Here is a 13,948-nt window from a genome sequence, read left to right as displayed (position 1 = left end):
TTATTATTATTATTATTATTATTATTATTATTATTATTATTATTATTATTATTACAGTGGTACCTCTGGATGCGAACGGGATCCATTCCGGAGCCCCGTTCGCATCCTGAAGTGAACGCAACCCGTGTCTGCGTGTGCACGGGTCACAATTTGCCCCTTCCACGCATGCGCGTGACATCATTTTGAGCGTCTGCGCATGCGCGAGTGGCAAAACCTGGAAGTAACACGCTCAATTACTTCCGGGTCGCTGCGGAGCGCAACCCGAAAATGCTTAACCCGAAGCTACTTCAACTCGAGGTATGACTGTATTATTATTATTGCCATCCTGACCCCAAATATAGCCCTTTCAAACTCCCATTGAAGCAAGGGACAAGGCAAACACAGTTCCCCTAGCCTGCTCCCTCTGTGGTTATCATGGTGCATGGAGCATCTTTCACCTGTTCTGGCAAGCAGGATCCCAGGTGTGTTGCACTGCAAGTGAGTGGGACGAGTGACAGGACATCAGAAGGAGTGGGTGAGTGGAGCATGTCTGTCTTGTCTCCTTTTTTACTGGGAGGTGGAGAAGACCATGCAGAGTAGCAACTTTAGCACACAGGAACATAGGGAGCTGATTCAGAATGTTGGTCTGTCTAGTTCAATATTGTCTACACTGACTGGCAGTAGCTCTTGAGGGTTTCAGGCATGGCTCTTTTCTGGCCACACTTGGGGACATCGGGGATTGAACCTGGGACTTGAATCTGAATGCAAAGCAGATTATCTGCCACTGAGCTATGGCCCTTCCACTTTGCAAGTTAAGCATAAGCATCTCAAGGGGAGGTAGGCAACGTTGTGCTTTCAAATACCATTGGGTTACAAACCTCATCAGCTCCAGCCAGTATGACCAATGGTCAAGGATTATGAGAGTTACAGTCCAACAATACCTATGTTAGCTGCCCCTGCACTGAAGCATCCATCTGAATTTGATGTTGGTGTGTTCCTCTTTTACGTACAGTGTTGCCTGTTGTCTTTTTAAGGATGCTGCAGGAAAGGTCCTGGACCACTGGAGTATCATGACCAGTGAAGAAGAACTGGCTACTTTGCAGCAATTTCTGCGCTTTGGCGAGACCAAGTCCATTGTGGAGTTAATGGCGATTCAGGAGAAAGAAGGGCAGTCCATCGTCATCCCCACAACCGCAGCCAATATGGATATTAGGGCATTCATCGAAAGCTGTAGTCAGAGGAGTGCAAGCCTCCCGGCTTCCTTGGACAAAATGAACCCTGTCAACATCCACCACTTTGAGAACGTTGTCAACAACATGGCCTTCATGTTGCCCTTTCAGTTTTTCAGTCCTGTCCCTCCACCCCTCATAGGTTCACCCCCTGAGAGGCTTTTGATGGAGCAAAGTCAGGACTGCAGCAATGAACTCAAGCAAGATGTCCCTATGCAGTTTGCGGAAAACAGCTTCCTAACTTCCGAGTCTTCATTTCAAGGTGAAAAGGAGATGGCCTCGACCAGCCCAGATATCACTTTGAAGGACGACACTTCTCCAAGAGATTTAAGTTCGCCCAGCAGCATCACAAAGCCTGAAATAAGCCAGCTCTCCCCAGAAAGTAAAATAAAATCTGTCGATAAAAACGGCTTCGCCACAAGGAGAGGGCGTGTTTTTTGTACAGCGTGCGAAAAGACCTTTTACGACAAAGGGACTCTGAAGATCCACTACAACGCTGTCCACCTGAAGATCAAACATAAATGTACCATTGAAGGATGCAACATGGTCTTTAGCTCTCTCCGGAGCCGAAATCGACACAGTGCCAACCCCAACCCAAGGCTTCACATGCCAATGAACAGGAACAACCGGGATAAAGATCTGAGAAACGGGTTGGCCATCACCGGACTGGAAGAGAACAAACGGACAGACTTCAACATTTTGCCTCCCGACAGTAGGTCCGTTTCCAGCTACGGAAGCTCTTGCAGCGATTCAAAGACGCAGCCAGGTTTTCACAGTACTGGCCAAAATGGCATTCTCTTTCCAAACTTGAGGACCGTGCAGCCAGTTCTCCCATTCTATCGCAGTCCGGTCACACCGGCGGAACTTGCAAATACTCCCGGCACCCTTCCTTCCCTACCTCTGGTTTCCTCGTCAATCCCTGAGCCGCTGGTTTCCAACGAATCGCCCTTTGACGCGCTGCCCAAGAAAAAATCCCGCAAGTCTAGCATGCCCATCAAGATAGAGACAGAAGCCATTGATACCCCTAGCGCAACTCACGAAGTTGCCAGCTCGGAAGACGACATGCCTCCTCGGCCGGTAAGTGACGGGCATGTTGAGATGGGCGGTTCTAGGATAGAAAAAACCCCAAGCCACCCAATGGAAAAGAAGTCCCGTTCAGGTACGTCACAGAAATCCATTTCTGAAGATGGAGGGCCGACATATTTTAAATCTATTGAGCCAAATAACACATGCACCAACGCGGACGAGTTGCATCGCCCTGAGAAAACAGCTAAGCCCGAACAAGGCAAATTGTTAAAGGTAGTTTCTTGTGAAAATGCCTGCAAAGATTCAAACCAGCAGCACGATGTGATCAAAGCAGTGACAGAACCCCATGGCTATCTTAAAGAGCAACTGAATTACAGGATCCCAATGAACGACTGCGCCGAATTGCAACACCACTTGCTGAGTAGGGGGTCGTTTGGCACACTGTCCGGTAGGAGTGTAGCCGTTCCTGGTTTTGAAGCTTTTAAAGATATAGATCGTGTCAGTCAACATGCGCCGCTAGGGCTTCAGAGGGAAGACAGCCGTTTCCATTGTGACATCTGTAAGAAGACCTTTAAAAACCCCTACAGTGTGAAAATGCATTTTAAAAACGTACACCTAAAAGAAATGCATATTTGCACCGTGGAGGGTTGCAATGCTGCTTTTCCTTCTCGTAGAAGTCGAGACAGGTAAGAAAAGAGTGCACATAATCCTTCTATTATTATTTTTAAAAGATAAAAATAAAATAATAGTCCTACAATGGAGCCTAGTCTGAAATGCAAATAAGTTTTGAAGCACGTTTTTGTGGTGTGCCCCCTCACCCCATGTATCTTCCTCATGCTGTTCCGTACCTTATTGGAGCACTGAAAATCCATGGGACAAAACCTTGCTTTCCCCCCTGGACAAGAAGGCATTGAATCAGTGGTTCCCAACCTTTTTTTGGCCATGCCCCACCTAAGTGTCTCTAAAATCCTGATGCCCCCCCACACACCCCGTGACATATAATACTGTTATTCAAAAAGTAAACTCCTGTTCACGTGGAGGAAGCCTAAAAGGCCATTCACTGTTAATAACTCATTCTTGAATTGCCCCCCCCCCAAAAAAAAAACAACTTGCCCCCCTGTGGGGCGTGTGCCTCACATTGGGAACCACGGCATTAAATGAAACCCTGGAAATTTCATTGCTAGTAGATAACAGTGTTTGAAAATAATTTTATTTGTGGGTTGTCGTTTTTAGAGATGCAATTTCTTGCACAGGCAGGATAACAAGGTCTTGCATTTAACTTGTCTTTTCAGCTGTCTCCCTAAATTTTTAAAGCAAAATCTACAGTGGTATCTATGTATCTATCATCTATCTATCTATCAATCATCTATCTATCATCTATCTATCTATCTATCTATCTATCTATCATCTATCTATCATCTATCTATCTATCTATCTATCTATCTATCTATCTATCTATCTATCTATCATCTATCTATCATCTATCTATCATCTATCTATCTATCAATCATCTATCTATCTCTATCATCTATCTATCATCTATATCTATCATCTATCTATCTATCTATCTATCTATCTATCTATCTATTCATTTTGTTCCTCTGGCTGGGAATGATGGGCACTGAGAGTCAAGCAGAATTTGGAGAGCCACACGTGCCCCGTCTTGCTCTTCCCAGGAGCAGGTTCCAATTCAATCCCATTGCCAGCTGGGAAGTAGCTAACAAACAGGAAGAATTGTTGTGGACTATTTAAGGTCTGAGATTGCAGTCAGATAAGACTGTTCCTGTTCAGAAGCTGCTGGCCCCAAATCTTGCTGCCTCCTGCTTCCACTTCCCCCCTTCTCCACTAGCAGTATGGGTCACAGGTGGCGCTGTGGTCTAAACCACTGAGCCTCTTGGGCTTGCTGATCAGAAGGTTGGCAGTTCGAATCCACGCGATGGGGTGAGCTCCCATTGCTCTGTCCCAGCTCCTGCCAACCTAGCAGTTTGAAAGCACACCAGTGCAAGTAAATATATAGGCACCGCTGTGGCAGGAAGGTAAATGGCATTTCCATGCGCTCTGGCTTCCGTCACAGTGTTCTGTTGCGCCAGAAGCGGTTTAGTCATGCTGACCACATGACCTGGAAAGCTGTCTGTGGATGAACGCCGGCTCCCTCGGCCTGAAGCGAGATGAGTGCCACAGCCCTATAGTCGCCTTTGACTGGACTTAACCATCCAGCGGTCCTTTACATTTACCTTTTACTAGCAGTATGTAGTGGCCAGATCTGCCTTCCTGTGTCAGGCTGTGGGGACAGAACTAAGGAGGAGATGCAACAGGGCTGCTCTGGCTGGCTCACTGCCCTCGCCAGACCTCAGAACTAGCTGCTGCATCTGGCTGTTCATCTTGAAAAACGGGACTAGCTATTCTGTACTGGGAGAAAATGTGTTGTCTTACTTAAGGCTATGGCACCATTTGTTCATGGATATTAGGTGTGGGGAACCTTTGTTTCTCCAAATGTCACAGAACTGCAACTCCCGTTATCCCTGCCCATTGGCTATGCTTGCTAGGCCTGATGGCAGTTGTAGTCAGTGACATCTAGAAGACCAAAAGTTCTCCACCACTTGGTGTATCTTGTCCTTTTTAAATTTTTGCTAATGTGGCTGTCTTGGTCACCCTACGCTCTGTTAGCTGTTTATGGTACGGAGATCAAACAAACTGGACTGAATTTAAGATATATTTTTAAAAACAATTTTATTTATTCTGCTCTTCATCTGAAGATCTCAGGTCAGAAATACATAAAATTAAAACCAATCATATTAAGAGAGGCCAACATAAATTCCATGCAAATGAAACCGCAGCAACAGAAAAAATACAATCCTCACCTCGCCCTTCCCACAAGCCTGAACAAAGAGAAATGACTGCAGTGCCGTGATGAGACAGGTCATCCTAGAGGCATAGCCATCAATATATTACATACTCTTGGTTGCCCATTTAGTACCCTTATCCCAATTGTACCCAAGGAAGGTGCCTCTATCTCCACACCATGGTTACATTGCTGTAACGGCCTCGGTCCAGTATACCTGAAGGAGCATCTCCACCCCCATCGTTCTGCCCGGACACTGAGGTCCAGCGCCGAGGGCCTTCTGGCGGTTCCCTCCCTGCGAGAAGTGAGGTTACAGGGAACCAGGCAGAGGGCCTTCTCGGTAGTGGCGCCCGCCCTGTGGAACGCCCTTCTAGCAGATGTCAAAGCGATAAACAACTACCTGACATTCAGAAGACATCTGAAGGCAGCCCTGTTCAGGGAAGTTTTTAACGTGTGATATTTTATTGTATTTTTGGTTTTTATGGAAGCCGCCCAGAGTGGCTGGGGAGGCCCAGCCAGATGGGCGGGGTATAAATAATAAATTATTATTATTATTATTATTATTATTATTATTATTATTATTATTATTATTATTATTATTATTATTACAGCATTCATCACTTGGGCGAGGGGTGGTATCCACGCTGGGACAATGCTCACATTCAGAGCTTGTGCTTAAGTGTTGACTGTTCAGCTGCTTCTCCTCCTTGATTCTAACAGCATCCCTGATCTTCTTTCTCCAGACATAGCTCCAACCTAAACCTTCACCATAAGCTTTTGACCAAAGATCCCTTGGAAATCAAGAACCACCATTTCAATGCAACGTACCTCTTGAAGGATATGGCGAAAGAGATTTGTCCGGACGACTCTTTGATAGGACACGTTGGGCAGCAAACTTCGGTCATCTTCAAAGGGATGAATAGGACTGGCAGCCTGGTTTTCCCAATGAGCAAGATGGGAGAGGCCTGCCCCGAGAGCTACCAGTATGACCTGGTAAACGATGGGGCCGTTCTGGATTTAAGCACAACTTCCAGCATCAAGTCGGAGGGCAGTGCTCATTCCTCTTGGGATTCTGACGGAGACAATGAAGAAGGTCCTGGGGTTTTGGAGGACAGTGACGAAAGCTGTGAAAGTCCGCCTTTGATCCTGAATGAAGACCTCTACCAAGACTGTTCTCTGATGGAGAAGACTAACGAGAGTTCCTCAAGCATACCTTCCAGTTTGCCAATAACCTGCCACATATGCCAAAAAAGCTACAGTAATAAAGGGACTTTCAGGGCCCATTACAAAACAGTCCATCTCCGCCAGCTCCACCAATGCAAAGTCCCAGGTTGCAATACAATGTTTTCTTCCGTGCGCAGCAGAAACCGACACAGTCAAAACCCCAATTTACACAAGAGCTTGATCAGGTCAACAGGTAGCCCCCAGTAACATCTCGCTGTTGGGCAGCAGCTTCTGTTTGGTTAAGAGTCATCATTTCAACTTTAAAAAGAAAAGTGTAAGAGTGAGGTTTCCCTTTGTTTTGTTTTCTTCCAGGGTGCTTTCTTCCACAGTGCACACTGAAAACACAGGGCCACGTTCTGCTTCCGTTTACACAGTATGTGTTTTCACCGAGCAAAATAGGGCACACCGACAACACTAGCCTGAGTTTTTCACTTAGATGTAGATACACACTTTAAAAAAAGAGAGGATCAGGAGACATAATAAAGGTACTCTTGATGGTTTGCAATATGAGACACAGTGAAGACACTATTCCAATGTTTCGTTTACATGATCAATGTGGAGGGATGGGTGGGAACTGCTGGTTGAGCCCATTGGTTGAACTGGAGGGTTTTTAACGCTGTCGTTTCTATCCTGAGATCAAGGATCGGGAACCTGTTAAACAGATGCCGTTAAACTCCAACTCCCATAATTCCCTGAGGCTGATGGGAGTTTGGAGTGCCACAACATCTTGAGGGACATACGGGTTCCCCACTTAGCCCATGCCATAATGCCATGATGGGGCTTTTTCCACACCTCTGTCTAACATCGTAGTGTGAAGGCTGGGCTACACATTACAAAAGAAAACGCAAAGCTGTTTTTGAAAATGGGAGCGCCATGTCCAGTTTTCCCTTTCTCTCCCCAATGAGTAATAAATTATCCCAGGGATGATGAACCTTTGACGCTCAAGATGTGGTTAGACTGCAACTTGCATCATACCTGGCTATTGGCCATGCTGGTAGGACTGACGGGAGTTGGAGTCCACAACATCTGGAAGTCCACGCATTCCTCTCTTTATCCATGGCATAATATCATTCTGTTGCATTTTTCACACCTCTTCCCAGTGGCAACCAAGGGGATATGGAGGGGAAACTAAATGCACGGACGTCATTTTCAGCAACAGCGCCATGCTTGTTTAACACGCACCTCTGCTCCGAGGCTGACTTTGCAGTATTAAATAAATGTGGTGTTTCCCACGTAATTTATTATTGAATGCCAGAAACTAAAATAGAGGTTTTAGGGAAATGTAGCATATGATTCTGGAGTTCTTGATTTCAGGAGCTATTTTACTTGAAGACGTATTGTAGGGTTTTCTTCCACTCTGGGTTGTCCATTATTTTTACAACATTTGAAGAAAGGAAAAGAACAAAAGGTCCCAGTTCTAGAAAAGACATGTAAAATTCTTGTCTAAATGAATAATGAGGCTGGCTCCAAGATGGATCTGTAAACTTCCAGACGCCAGAAGCCACTCAGCAGTTCATGGGTCTGTCTTGGAACCTGCTTCTGAGCTACTCCATGTCTGGGGATACACACACACACACACACACACACACACACACACACACACACACACACACGAGGACCAGCCTTGAGAAAAGAACAGAATATTCCCTCTTTGATTATTATTATTTTTTAAAAAGACTCTTGGTTAACTTTGGGAGCCTCTGAAATGGGTCAGTTTGTACAGCCTAACATGTCATAACATGCTTCCAAAGATTTTTGAACCACATACAGGACATTTTATAAATGCAGTGTGTATTTTTATTGCACTTTTTGATGGCTACATTGGGTATTCGGGAGGGGGGTGTTACTCAGCACTGTCCAGCATTTTACAGGAAACAGCATGAGATTGGGGAAACTAAGTCATTATGTTTTGTTGATGTAGTTGTTTGCCACCAAGGGGAGAATGCTGGTCTTTGTTGCAACATAAAGAAGAGTAATCCATTTAGCTTTGTTGACACTCTCTTTTATATTAAAGCATTGCTTAGTATAAATATAATAACTTTGTTCAATATCCTTGTCACTGTACGTACCAGTATTCTGCATTATGTTCTGTGCACTTAATTTGATTGGTCTTACGTTGTATTTTAAAAAAAACCACTTTTAAAATATTTAATTTGTAATCATGTCATAGCATTGCTGTGTTTGTGTACATGGTGTGCTAATGTCTTTGATGAAATCATTTTGAATAGCTTAGGGGGGTAATACTTATTTTTATTGACCAAGCCTTTCAAATTATTTTTCCCCATTCAATCCAGTTTTGATCTGTTGTGGTACCCAGGCATGACACTGACTGCACATTTTGTACATATGATGCCAAAGTATTTTAAGAGTATTTTGTGGTTTCTACGATGTTCCTCTCCCCCGGAGTTTGCAGTTTAGCTAAATTTTAGTCTTGATGCTTTATTGGCTAGCTGGTGACTGAAAACTTTAGATTGAAATCTTGGGCTTAGTATGTAGGGTGAATAGGAAAAACTGTCCATGGGTCTCAATGTTTAATTTATTCTACACAAAAAAGTTTGTAGCACAATTTCATATCACAGAGTAGGTTGGTGATGTGTGTTGCTCTGATGTGCCACATTTGATGGACACAGTTTGATGTGCTGGAATTCAGGCTGAGATCACTCCAGGTTCAGTTTTTATACACAGTAAACTAGTTTTTGGATTTACAGCTGATGCAGACCTTCAGCTGATTTAAAACGGAGGATTCTATCTATGCATAGCCATCAGAATTCTGAATTTCCCATGTCAAAGTCCTGGCTGGCGGTTTCAGATAGATGTGGGACCATTCAGATAACCAGCTGCCGCTTCTTCAAGAGAACTTGGGTTGATTCTTATCTGGATTCCAGCTTTGCAAAATGGGTTTGTGCACGGATTTCTCAAGAGCAAAATAGAGAGAGAGGGAGAGGAGGGTTGTTTGTGCTGCTGGCAGAATACCCTTGGATGTGGGTATGGGTGTGTTGGGTGTGTTAGGAGTGCAGTTTCTGCAGCAGCATGAATATTTACGTAAGGGAGAGCAGGGAATAAACCACAACATGGTGGCAAAGCAGAGGGAAATAGAAGGTTGTGAAAGTGACTTACCATTAGATTTACTAAGGTTGAGACCTCCCAAATAAACACAACTCTATTAAACAAAACAGAAAGCGGAGCTACTGCTGTGTGTTTAGACACACCTGCAAGAATTCCAAACCCACTGTGTGAGGTTAGAAAGATGGGGAAACAACCATTTTTTAACTTTTCAGCATGGTCCGATCTGATGTGGTGGTGCAGCTAGAGTATACAATTGATCAGCCTGACATTGGAGCTGTTTCCAAATTCTCTAGGACATAGCCAGATGATTGATCAGCCACAACAGGCTAAAAGCTCACCCACGGAGCATTTTATTGTGTTTCTGGTTTGGCTTCATGGTGCAGCATTTGGGTACAAAGGAAGCATCTCGAGGGACAGCAGGTACCAGTAGATCAAGATACATTTCTATGAATGAGCCCCTGATGGAGTGGCCACTTTGAGGGTCCTGCAGATAGTATTCCCATGTGTTAGTTTCAAAGCAGGCCTGCACAACTGGTAATACATGTTTGGCAGCCTACCAGAGACTCTGTAAACCTATTTTGCTGTTTAAGAAACAGGTACTTTAAGCACTGAACCAGCTTAAGAGCTCCCCATCCTTTGGGAGGACCTTCCCAGCCCACCTTTTTTTTGGTCCCCAGATGTGAACTTGCTGGGCTGAGTCTGGGAAGGCACAGTTTTAATTTCCCACAAAGCCTGAGAGTGACACGACTGGTGCCAGGTGAGCAGGGGGGTCAAGTACCCACAGCATGGGCCCTGCTGACATTTGGTCACTGGCAGCTGCCTGACGATCCCAGATGTTAATGCCAATCCTGGCCTGTAAACACCTGGCAAAGCTGTTGGCTGCATTCAGCTTAGTGGGTGACCCAGGAAACTGAATGTGCCCAATGTTTGCTAGCTCTTATAGCCTAGGAGGTTCAGGATTAGCACCTGGTGTGTGTGTGTGTGTGTGTGTGTGTGTGTGTGTGTGTGTGTGTGAGAGAGAGAGAGAGAGAGAGAGAGAGAGAGAGAGAGAGAAGTGATTTAGCATATACTCGGCGCTGCCACATCCACAGCTATAAACGTATCATGAGCAGTTTGACGGAAAGGTACAGAGAGCAAATGGAAATGAGTGCATTTTTTTTTAGTGCTATGCCATGTTTTCCGCTAGATGGATGCAATAATGAAACTATTGCCCAGAAAACATTTGTGTCCGATGCTATTTTGCAACAGAAATAAGACTACTTTTTTTCATTTTTGCAACTGAACTGTGTCATTTACTTTTCATGTTGGAATACTTGTTTGGATAGAAAGCGGACTGCGGGGAGCCTGGGGTGGTATGCAATGCTAGTCCTACTCAGTGTAGACCCATTGGGGTTAATGGGCATGACTAACATAGGTTCAGTAATTTTAATGGATCTGTTCTGAGTAGGACATAGTTGAACACCACCCTTGGTCACTACAAGGTGGTCAAAACCAACAGGCTTCAGCTAGGTTGTGTCACCCTACTGAAGTCAGTATAACCGGGCGCAGGGTTGACGCCCATTAACAATATTTCCATTTATTTCAAGCTCTATTTTGTTGTCATTGCTGTATAAATGTGCTTGCTTAATCTTAATAAGATTTGGGGTTTTGTTTTTGTTTTTATAAAAAAAATGAAAGAAGCCTTTGTCGTAAATGAAAGTTGTAATGCCCAATTCTTGAGGTTTGTTTTTTCACTGTTCCCCTTAAAGTAATACCATTTTGTATTTTCTTCAGAATTTTCTATGTGTTAATAAAAAATATACAATAATTTTCTTCTGAGTGCATCCAGGCAAAACTCCCCTGAGGAATCGGTTTCTAGAATTAGCACTCTGGATATGTGATGCTGTTAGCTTTTAAGCCTAAGAGGTTGCACGGCACCAGCTGGAGAAGGTCAAAGGTCACCCTAATCACAATATTTGGCTGCCAACATCAGCCAGCCAGATGTTCCTCAAAGCTCACAACTGGGGCAGTGTTTGCTACATAAAGGCACTGCCTCATGACATGGAAGGTCTATTGAGCTAGACTGGCCAATAGGCCATTGATGGGTATCACCACCAAAATGTTGCATAATAGATGATAGATAGATAGATAGATAGATAGATAGATAGATAGATGATAGATAGATAGATAGATAGATGATAGAGATAGATAGATGATAGATGATAGATAGATGATAGATAGATAGATGATAGATAGATAGATAGATAGATAGATAGATAGATAGATAGATAGATATCTCACCATATAAGCTTAGTGGGCATCGCCAACTTTTGAGATCAAGAATTCTAGAAGTTGCCTAGATGACAGTGTGGTAGAATCATGATCCCAGAAAAGAGCAGTAACTCAGTCAGAGACTTGAAGGCCAGTGGTGACAACAGAGATGTTTCTGGGCCTGAGCATCACTATTGATCCCCGGCAGGGTTTCCCAAACTTGGGTCTCCAGCTGTTTTTGGACTACAGCTCCCATCATCCCTGAGCACTGGTCCTGCAAGCAAGGGATGATGGGCGTTGTAGTTCAAAAACAGTAGGAGACCCAAGTTTGGGATGCTGTGATCCAGAGATTCCCTGAGCCCAAGATACCAAGGCTGGACTGCAGTGTTTGGTTTGGATATGGGAATCTTAGATTTATGTCTTCTCTCAGGCTCCATCTGCACCATACATTTAAAGTCCTGTTGTACCACTTCAACAGTCATGGCTTCCCCCAAAGAATCCTGGGAACTGTAGTTCATTAAAGCTGCTGAGGAGATCTTGGATTTTCCTCCTGGAGCTGCAGTTCCTAGTGGTGAGGGACACGGGTTGTGCTGTGGTCTAAAGCACTGAGCCTCTTGGGTTTGCCAATCGGAAGGTTGGTGGTTTGAATCCCCACGACAAAGTGAGCTCCCATTGCTCTGTCCCAGCTCCTGCCAACCTAGCAGTTCGAAAGCACACCAGTGTGAGTAGATAAAGAGGTACCTCTGTGGCAGGAAGGTAAACGGCGTTTCTGTGTGCTCTGACTTCCATCATGGTGTCAAGTTTTGCCAGAAGCGGTTTAATCCTGCTGGCCACATGACCCAGAAAGCTGTTTGCGGACAAACACCGGCTCCCTTGGCCTGAAGTGGGATGAGCGCCGCTCCCCATAATCACCTTTGACTGGACTCAACCGTCCAGGGGTCCTTTACCTTTACCTTACCCTAGAGTGGTTTTGACAGTCAACCCCTCTTGCCAGGAGACTCTGGGAACTGTAGCTGTGTGAGGGGAATAGAGGCCTCTTAGCCACTCTCAGCACTCTTGTGGAAAGAGTTTAATAAAATTATTCAAGCTTTCGTTGCTTCTGCTGCAGCAGACTAATGCACCTCTAACCTGTGTAATTTAATAGCTGCTTCTCCTTCCAATCTTCCAAGCAGTGATCTGTTTGCTTATTTCTTTTACATAACCCCTCACTCCCTAGCAATCATAATAGCTAACCCACAGGTATTTCACACATGGAAGTGAGAGGCTTAACTGATGCACAAAGAGAAGGGCCGCCCTGGTTTCTGCCTCCACATCAAAGGAAGAATCCCAAGGCAGACAGATAAAAGAGTTTAGCTCAAGATATGAAATGTCTCTGCAAGTGAAGCTATGCCAAAAAGAGAGAAACTTTCCCATTTTTATTTTAAGACTGCCATTCTCTCAGGTGCTAGAATATGGAGCCTGGAGGGACCCAATAGAATCTGGAGGATCATCCATGCTGTTTTCCTTTCTTTGTCCAATCTTATGGCATCTGATTATAAGGGAATCTTATTGAATTCAGCCTACTCACAGGTAGGATTAGGAGAATCTGCCAATTTAAGGTTCTCTTTGTTTCTGATTTTTCCAATCTTAAATTCAGTTCCCCCATTTCTACTTCATTCTGAGAATTTTTAAGGGGGAAAAATCCCAATGAAAATCAGCATTTCAGAGCTAATTTCTCCAAATATACAGACGTTTGTATGCAGTTTTACCTCATATACACATTTTTTTGCAACACAATTTCCCCTTAATGAAATGCATTTTTAATGCTATTTTCACCCATGCATGCATTTTTACTCACATTTTACACCAGTAGGTGTATTTTTGGACACTTTTCTGGAGAACTGCACGGCAAAATTCTGAGAAGTGAATTTCAAAGGATGTCTTTGTTTCATTTTGCATATGGTTTCGAAAAGTGCAGGCTTGGTAAGTTTGCCTTTGAATGCAAACTGAATCAACTTGCTCCTTCGATCTCAATTATAAGAAAAGATTACTTTGTTGCAAAAGATAAACAAATATGAACAGTTAATCAAGTTAAGCCAGGGATTGCCAATCCATGAAGGCTTTCAGTGGTGTCCCTGGGCAGGTGCTCCAGACTCGAGTTTTCATTTTATTTTTTTAAAAAATGTAAGTCTCTAGTGTGATAGGAATTTTATGGTCTTAGATATATGGTAATGTTCATAACTGCACATACATAGATCAACACAGGAAGACCATCCTGGAACCATTTTGATTCCTAAACTGACCAAATGCTTTCTCTGCAAGGTTAACCTAGAAAAGCCTCCCCATTGTCTCA

General features: G+C 44.1%; 1 protein-coding gene across 2 annotated transcripts in view; it reads left to right on the top strand.

The window, feature by feature from the left end:
• Window positions 1–11,173, top strand: part of BNC1 (basonuclin zinc finger protein 1) — a 38,010-nt gene extending 26,837 nt beyond the window's left edge. For both annotated transcript variants that reach the window (XM_081171096.1, XM_081171095.1), the window contains exons 4-5: window positions 1,014–2,920; window positions 5,820–11,173. In XM_081171096.1, coding sequence (XP_081027222.1) covers window positions 1,014–2,920; window positions 5,820–6,507 — 2,595 coding nt within the window. In that variant the 3' untranslated portion in view covers window positions 6,508–11,173. The remainder of the gene's footprint in view (window positions 1–1,013; window positions 2,921–5,819) is intronic.
• The last annotated feature ends 2,775 nt before the right edge of the window (window positions 11,174–13,948 follow it).

The sequence above is a fragment of the Podarcis bocagei genome (assembly GCF_964188305.1).
Source record: "Podarcis bocagei genome assembly, chromosome: 14".
NCBI classification, from domain to species: domain Eukaryota; kingdom Metazoa; phylum Chordata; class Lepidosauria; order Squamata; family Lacertidae; genus Podarcis; species Podarcis bocagei.
The sequence above is the reverse complement of the archived record's forward strand: the minus strand, read 5'-3'. Positions and strand labels throughout refer to the sequence as shown.